Below are 8,831 nucleotides of genomic sequence, written 5' to 3'. Positions count from 1 at the left end.
CGAGTCGGTAGTTGTATAATAAAATTATTAATTTGTCCTAAATTATTAGATATCTCATCAAGAAGAAAAATATTCAAATTCAGCAAAATGTTGTTACTAATTTTACGTAGATCATATTAAAAATATGGTGGTTAATTCCAAAAAATGTATAAATTGAGTAAAAAATCATGAATTTTGCTTGGTTTTTTTAAATCTAGCATGAATTTTGTTATTTTATATAGAAATACTAGAACTTTTCTATTAATTTTGCTGACGTGCCAAACAGTTGAGTGATGTGGCAATAGAAAATTTTAGAATAATATAAAATGCATAAAAATTCAAAAAAAGAAGAAGAAAAGGTCAAAAAAATTTAAGAACAAATCAGAAAGGCAAATAAAAATTACATGAATTCAAAAAATATATAAAAATTCAGAAAAAAGTTAAAAATTTCAGGAAAATATAACAAAATAGAAACTTCAAATACAATAAAGAAGAGAAAAATATAAATAAAAAGGGTAAAATATACTCTCCTCCGGTGAGGTTTACCCCATGACACTCAATATATATTTTTATGATTGAGAGTGTTCAGGTTTCGCCCAATTAATCCTCCGAGCTCCGTGCGCCCCTTGCGACATATGAAACGGATAAATAAGGCATTAAGCCATGGCAGGTGGCCTTAAGGGGATTCAAACCTGAAATCGGATGAATACTAGAACCTTTCTTTACCACTAATCCAACCTCTTGAGGTTAACGACTCTCAACCTCATTCTTGATAAAAATTGACACTTTACCCCATTAACCATGTTGACATTATAAGAAAATTCTTTTTTGGGTTCTCAACTTTTAAATGCCTTTCACTTTCATCCTAATTTGTGTTGCTTGATCTTATTCTTGATATTACAATATTTGTCCAATTTGGTTTATTCACTTTGACACACTATATGATATAAGATTAATTCACTATAAAAAAAATGCAGTATATGTAGTCGACACTTTTACATGAGACAGACAAATTGAATTATTTATCAAATTAAACACACAGCCCACTCAACAAGGCTCTATATAAGCATGGCATTTGCAGGAATGCTTCATACCATGCAACCCATCAACAAGCCCACAACTTAACCTCAGTATTTAACGATATGTCTTCATTGAATGGGGGCTCAAGACCGGCAACAAATACACCTTCCGACACGAAGACCCAGATCTGGCACGATAATGTTCGGAAGATCCTGGTCGATGAGTTCGAAAACGATATCGTAGCAGATGTTTGTGCATTTCAAGTCCCCAAGTCTTTAAGCTCCATTAACCCGGAGGCTTACATCCCTCAGCTCGTCTCCATCGGACCCTACCACCATCTCCGGCCGGAGCTTCTTGAAATGGAGAGAGTTAAGGTTTGTCAGAATAATATATCTCATGCTTCTACATTTTTTTTTAATAATTTATGTACTGGGCTCCCCTCTTTTCCTTCTTGGCATTTTCCAAGCCTGGGATTGCGGTGAGATAAGAGTCCAAGAGCCTAAAGCTCGACGGACAATTGGAAAAGACGAGTGACCAAGACGCTGATGCCATAAATTACTTGAGCTAGAAGCAGAAAGAAGAGCTTGAGGATGACTGGTGGGCCTGTCTCTTGAGTGGAAACAATATAGTCCATCCTTAACTGGGCCTTGCAAAAGTTCCTGGTGCGTTCGTTGATCCTTAACAATGAAGAAGTCAGGATGAAATTCAAAAAAGCAGGTATTATCTCGAGCAAACTTAGAAATAGAAATGAGGTTTTTGGAAATATTAGGGGCATATAAAATATGGTTTAAGTGCAGAGGGCGAGAGGATTGTTTGATAGTAGAGGAGCCAGAGGCAAGTACGGGAAGAGATTTACCATCGCCAACATAGATGTGATCCGAAGATGGTGTCTCATCATGAATATTTAGGTTGGCAAGGTCAGAGGTGACATGATGTGTAGCACCTGAGTCCATATACCAGTCGAGATCATGAATTCCCTGAGAGAAAACTTCAGCCAGATTAGCCTGAACATCAGAAAAATAACTGAATTGACAAAATGGGGCAATATGGCCGGGTCTATTGCAGTTCTGACACAGAACTGATGAGGAGGCTGGGCTGTACGGTGAAGTTAAATTGGATTGGACTCGAAATGGGCCGGGCCGAGAGGACCCAAACGGTTGAAAAGCCGCGGGCTGAGAGAAAGGGCCGGATCGAGAGTGTCGCGGATCTCGGATCGGGTGGGTCAAGTGAAATTGCTGACCCGATCCGCCAGGTCTTCCTTGTCCTGTCGCGAAATTAGGGTTTCTAATTCCTTGCAACTGTCTTCCAGAGTTCTGAAAATCAGAACCCCCTCGAGAGTTTGATTGTCCACTCCAGTGACCCCTTGAGAAGGATCCGCTGCGGCCGCCGAAGTGTCCGGCGCTGTAGCCGCCGTATCTACTGCCGCCTCCGTTCCCATTTCCTCTGCCGGTGCCTTTACCCCTGTTCTTTCCGCGACTCCGATCGTTGTCTTTCGCTCGACTATCGACATAATTTGCTTCGATGAGCGGTGGTCCAAGGATACTAGAGAGAGGAGCCGAGACTGATTGCTCGTGTATGCCGGCATAGGAGCGGCGTTCGTCGTGCCCCATGAGGAGGGAGGTAAGTTCATCGAGACTCATAGTTATCATCGAGTCCGATTTTGCTAGGATGAGAGGCTCCCATTCTGGTCCCAGGCCAGTGTAGATACGTCGATTTATGTCTGCTTGAGTCTTGGGTTTTCCGATTTGAGCGAAATTAAGAGCTTTCCTCTTGACTTCATTGATGAATCGCAGCATTGACAGAGGGCCCTTGCGGAGGTCACGCCATTGCTGTTCCAGAAGATCCTCTTGTGCGGCTGTTTGGCTGAGGAAAGCAGTCTCCAAGGAGTGCCAAGCTTCGTGGGACGTCTTGGCAGAAAGGATGGTGACGCCAATATCTTCAGTCACTGCAAGCATAATACAGGTTAGTGCAAATCTATCTCTGGAGATCCACTGCTGATACTCTGGATTTTGCGAGACACTGCCATCCGATCCTGTGATAGTTTTGCTAGGCTCTGATATTTTTCCTTCAGCATAGGAAAGGAGACCATAGGTCTCGAGTAAGGGACTCATAATTCCCTTCCAGAACATATAATTCTGACCATTTAATTTAACTTGGACGGTAGGAATAGAGGAAGGAAGGTGGAGAATTGAAGTAGAGTCAGCCATTGAAAAGAAAAGAGGAGAAGAAATTCAGAAACAGGAAGAGAAGAGAGATAGGTTGGCCTGATCGATATGAACTGTATGAATTACTCGATCGTTGGCTCTGATACCATCTAAGATTGTAGAAGTATGGCTGAAACCTCAACTTACAGTTAGAGGTAAATTGTATTGAAATATATAGAGTATGTACATGATGTATTTCAGGAAAGAAATAAATACAATTAAATACAGCATTTATACAGGGATTCTATGATTTGAAATAATCATTTATTTCCTCTATTATATTTAAACATACAATAAGGACAAAAAAACGAAACAAAGGAGGTAGGTTGAACTACTGCTACTACTCGAGAGAAAAATATTTTAACGTAAATTATATTTTACGTTAAAAACGAGAGAGGGGAAGTTGAAATTGAGAGAAGAAAAGTGAGTGTAACCCTCCGTTTGGATTGAGAGAACCAGAGAGAAAAATGAAAGAAAGGGAAACTGGTATGAGAGTTTTTGAAAATTTTATACAATTTTCCATCTTCTCCTCTCCTTTTTCCACGTATCCAAACAATGTCCGAGTCGGTAGTTGTATAATAAAATTATTAATTTGTCCTAACTTATTAGATATCTTGTGAAGATGAAAAATATTCAAATTTAGCAAAATGTTGTTACTGATTTTACGTATATTAGATTACAAATTAAAAAATTAGGATGGTTAATTACCAAAACACGTATTAATTGCGTAAAAAATCATGAATTTTGAATTTATTTTTTCAAATCTAGTATGAATTTTATTATTTTATATAGAAATACTGGAACTTTTCTATTAATTTTGCTGACATGCCAAATGGTCGAGTGATGTGGCACTAGAAAAATTTAGAATAATATAAAATGCATAAAAATTCAAAAAAGAAAAAGAAAAGTAAAGGTCAAAAAAATTTAAGAACAAATCAGAAAGGTAAATAAAAATAACAGGAATTAAAAAAAATTCAAAAATAATAAAGTTAACAAAATAGAAAAAGTTAGAGAAAAATATAATAAAGAAATAGTGTAAAGTTAAAAATTCAGGAAAATATAACAAAAAAGAAACTTCAAAAATGATAAAGAAATAGAGAAAAATATAAATATAAATGGTAAAATATACTCCCTACCCTTAAGGTTTTACCCAATGACACTCGATATATTTTTTTATGACCATGGATGTCTAAGTTTGGCCCGACTAATCCTCCAAGTTTCGTGCGCCCCCTGCGACACACGAAACGGATAAACAAGGCATTAAGTCATGGCAAGTGGCCTCAAGGGGATTCGAATCTCGAATCCTGAAACCCTCTTTACCACTAATCTAGCCCCTTGAGGTTAATGACACTCAACCTCATTCTTCATAAAAATTGGCACCTTTACCCCATTAACCATGTTGACATTATAAGAAAATTCTTTCTTGGGTTCTCAACTTTTAAATGCTTTCAATTTTATCCTAATTTTTGTTGCTTGATCTTATTCTTAATATTACACTATTTGTCCAATTTGGCTATTTTTTAAATTTTCAATTGATCTATTATGTGCAATATTTTTAAGAATAATATGTTTTTTTTTAAATAACTCCTCGACCATAAATGTTGCTTTCCACAATATCTTAAATTGATACTTTCGATATATTGACCTCAATATAACCCTACAATCATGTAATATTTTTGTGAATAGAAAACTTTTGTACTATTAAATGTAAAGAGTATGCTGCAAAGTCAAAAATATAATTGTTCACTGAGATCCTCGATACCCTATATATGTGGCTATTCGACCAACAAACGCCCCCACCCCTTAGCACTCCCATTCCAAGTGATAATTATCAGCTAGTGTTTTCCATCTATTTTGCTTAGGTGGTGGCCTGCACCATCCCCTCTGCTACTCCTTGTGTCATCATCTTTTTTATTTATTATTTTTTGGGAAAATTTCCATATTAGCAAATTATCTAGAAAAACTTGTGGTTCCAAGTAGCATCCATCACCTGGGGGAAACTACGTGCAATATATACTTTGGCAAACAATAACCTCGGTTGGTAGCTTGATTGGGTGCGATCCTTATTCTCAAGAAATCTTGTAGAGCTTCTACTTTTGGATATCCATGTTAAGGGAGGGCCCCCCCGAATCAATACCTCGCCCAAATAACTAAAGAGCTTTATAGTCTTTATATACCTAGTTCAAAGTACTTGAAATTGTTTTTTATTTTTAAATTTCTTGATTCTTAAAATTATTTTTCATTTGCAAATAATTTCCACGTCAATAGATTTGATGGAAACTCAAATAGGATGTCCAAAGTAGACTAACTTTGAAATAGGGTAAAAATTAGAAACGGGACTAAAGGATGGGGACCAAAAGAACTTTGTTTTATTAAGTCAACTTAGCCAATGAGGTGAAGTGTCATTTTCTTGCCAAGAATGGGGTAGGATGTCATTTTCTTGTTAAAAATAGGGTAGAGTGTTATTTAGTAATACCTCAAGAGAGGGAAATCTAATTTACCCAAATATAAATTACTAAAAATTTTCAAAAAATAAAGTTCGAACATAAAAGAAATTAGTCATAGTTTTAGAAAATATCGATAAAATTAAAAAATTAACTAATTTAAAGAGATTTCAAGATAAAATATGAGAAGAGAAAAGACTACCTCAACGAGGTTAGCCTAGTCGACCATTTTAAGCTTGTCGGACTTTACTGGGGCAAATTAGCATCAATTGAGGTCAATTTTAGGAATGAGCTATATATCTTGCTTTGAGCCGGGAGGCGTTAAGGGTTCGGTAAAGTGGAACGTAAGTGGCATCGTAGAAAAAGGGGAAAAGCATGTTGATCTTAGGGGTCAGCTGCCCTCCTAAAATTTTCAAAAATTAATTACATGTAGGTATAAAAAGTTTGAGTTAAAAAAGTTTGTCCTAAGAATTCACCCAAAAAAAGTTTTGCCCTAAGAGTAAAATTTTAGATTTAATGTTTCATATACAAATTTATTTAATTTTTGAATATCTCATGAGGGCAAATATCCCCTGAAATCATTATAACTCTCTCTATCTATCATGCTGCTTACTATCTACTTTTGTTATCCTTTATTCGCCTCAATGGTCGGATCTAAGATAATTTACTCTTACGATTTGGCCTTAACTAAGGTTGGTTTAGTCTGAATCAAGTCCAACAATCTCACAACAACTAGGTTAATATTGCCTCTAAAACTTCATGTAGCTAACGAATCCAATGGACTTCATTGAGGACAATATGATCGGCGCGTCTTTTTCGGCAGTTTGTTTTCTCCTCCAGCTATGACACGTCTTTGGATTATTTAATTTTCAAATTTTATTTGTACTTTTGAAAATCATTATGAATATTTTTGTATTCATAATTTATTTTTGAATTTTTAATAATTAATATTAATATTTATATTTTTTATTTATTACTGTTTTTCTCATTTTACTTAGTCCGTTTTATTTTCCTTAGCTTTCAGAATTTTTTTAAACTTTTTACATTTTATTTTATTTACTATTTTTCCGGAAAATTTTCATATTTTTGTTAAATTTTTCTGATTACTTATCGATAATTTTTTAAAATTTAGATGCATTCCAATACGACATCACAAGCCCATTTGCCACGTCAGTAAAATTAATGGAAAAATTTACGGATGGTAGATCATATAACTCTAAAAAAGATAAAGTTAATTCTAGATTAAAAAATAGATAAAATTCCTGATTTATGATGTTTTATGCAATGGACATTTTATTGATGTCTTCTAATCTCTCGTTTCTTCCATCTAACCATAAATCTGTGATTAGACTGATGCCGCAAAATGAGTCCACAAAGGTTTCATGAATGGGCCAAAGTTTGACGTTCTCACTGGAAAGCTCAAAAGGCTTGACCCTCACATTAGAGCTTCGTATCGCAAGTTCTTGGAGTTGAATCAAGATGTCCTAGCTTGGACAATGGCCGTTGATGGTCTCTTCTTGTTTGATTTCCTTTGTCGGAACGGGATCAAGAAGGATTTCCTCAAGTCTTCAGAGCATTTGAAATTCTTGGCCGATTCCACGGGAAGGAAGCTGGCAGAAGATGCAATTATGAGGGACCCGATGATGCTCGAGAACCAGATCCCAATCTTTGTATTAGAGAAGCTCTTGACCCTTGAGTGCCCTGGGAATTGGAAAATCGTCAAGGAAATCTTCCCGCAGATTTTGGTGGGTTTCTGCGAGCGTCTCTCGCCCATCAAATTCCTATGCTCGGCATTCTCAGTGGAAAAGGCTCTCAAGAGCGCACATTTGTTAGATCTTTTGTATAACATCATCATGCAGAAGGAAGGGGAATGCAGAGTCGAAATTCCTGATGACATATTCATCGAGGAGGACAAAGAAGTGAAATTTCCTCATGAGAGCGATCTTAATGAAAGGGATTTTTATGAAAGGGCCGATAGGGCCTTAGAAATTGTGGGAAGCATTCCCCTCACAGGTCATATAATGAAACCCCACGTTGAGCTGATCAGAGGCTTGATGAAGCTCCCAATTTCTGATGTGACATCAAGTGTATCAGCTGCCTGGGCCAAAGCTCCGGTCACCAGCCAGAACCTAATCCCAACCGCTACTTCCCTCTCCAAAGCTGGCATTAAGTTCTGCAAAACCGACAACATAAAGTCCATCCAGTTTGACAAGGAGACTGCCATGTTCTTTCTTCCCATGATCGAACTAGGAGTCAACTCAGAGGTCATAATTCGAAACCTCATAGCTTATGAGGCGATGGCAAACATGTCAAGCTTGAAATTTGCCCAATACATCGAGCTTATGGACGGGATCATAGACACTGAGGATGACGTCAAGTTGCTCGTCAAGAACGGGATCATAGTGAGCAATCTCAAGGACGGAGAAGTCGCAAAGTTGTTCAACAAGATGAGCAAGTCGATCGAGTTGCCTATAGATTCAGAGATGGATGAGACTATTAAAGGGGTGAAGAACTTCTATAATGAATCTGCGAGAATAAAACGAATGAAGTTGTTGAATGAGTATCTGCATCGGTTTTGGAGGATACTCGCACTGCTTGGGGCGGTCATTCTCTTGCTGCTGATGGCCCTCCAGACAGTTTGTTCGGCATATAGCTGCCCTCGCCTCTTCATGTCATCAGGCAGCTCTTAGATCACTTGTTAAAAATTATTGATCATACATTATTACAGCTTTCCTTTTCTTATCAAAGACTAAGAAACTCCCGTATGAAGGTTATTTCTATTTTTTTTCTTGGGTAAAACCATGGGTATCATCAGCCGAATGGTTGAGGCTAATTAATCCCGTGCAGGTGTTGGTTTGGTCCTAGCTGTCTAATTTAGTCTTTTGTAATGGTTTGTGTAACACGGAATTCAAGAAATGCCTCTGTTTGAAGACTTGTACTGCTAATATGAAAATTCGGGCTTAAGTATGGCTTACAGGATAATGGATGGATAATTGTAGGCTATGATTTTCGAATATTGGAAAATTCTATGATACAATTAATTCTTCAAAATCCAATTGTAAATTAATGCATGGGCATGATGCTAGCTAATCCTCTAGTTGAAAAAAAGGTTTTCGTATCATGGTGGGGAAACAACAATCAGCCTACAAAGAAAATTAGATAATCTCCTCGTACGAACCCCACG

General features: G+C 37.0%; 1 protein-coding gene across 1 annotated transcript; it reads left to right on the top strand.

The window, feature by feature from the left end:
• The first annotated feature begins 2,481 nt into the window (after nt 1-2,481).
• LOC116195113 (putative UPF0481 protein At3g02645) lies at nt 2,482-8,597 on the top strand. The gene is made up of 3 exons (XM_031524089.1): nt 2,482-2,619; nt 2,793-2,961; nt 6,997-8,597. Exon 3 carries the CDS (start codon nt 7,030-7,032, stop codon nt 8,335-8,337), a length of 1,308 nt encoding a protein of 435 aa, XP_031379949.1. The 5' UTR covers nt 2,482-2,619; nt 2,793-2,961; nt 6,997-7,029; the 3' UTR covers nt 8,338-8,597.
• The last annotated feature ends 234 nt before the right edge of the window (nt 8,598-8,831 follow it).

The sequence above is a fragment of the Punica granatum genome, chromosome 2 (assembly GCF_007655135.1).
Source record: "Punica granatum isolate Tunisia-2019 chromosome 2, ASM765513v2, whole genome shotgun sequence".
NCBI lineage: Eukaryota > Viridiplantae > Streptophyta > Magnoliopsida > Myrtales > Lythraceae > Punica > Punica granatum.
Note: the sequence above shows the minus strand (reverse complement) of the source record. Positions and strands in the feature narration are given on the sequence as shown.

What these genes read in the sequence shown, in the direction of transcription:
- LOC116195113 (XM_031524089.1), top strand. Translation starts at nt 7,030, where the DNA reads ATGAATGGGCCAAAGTTTGACGTTCTCACTGGAAAGCTCAAAAGGCTT.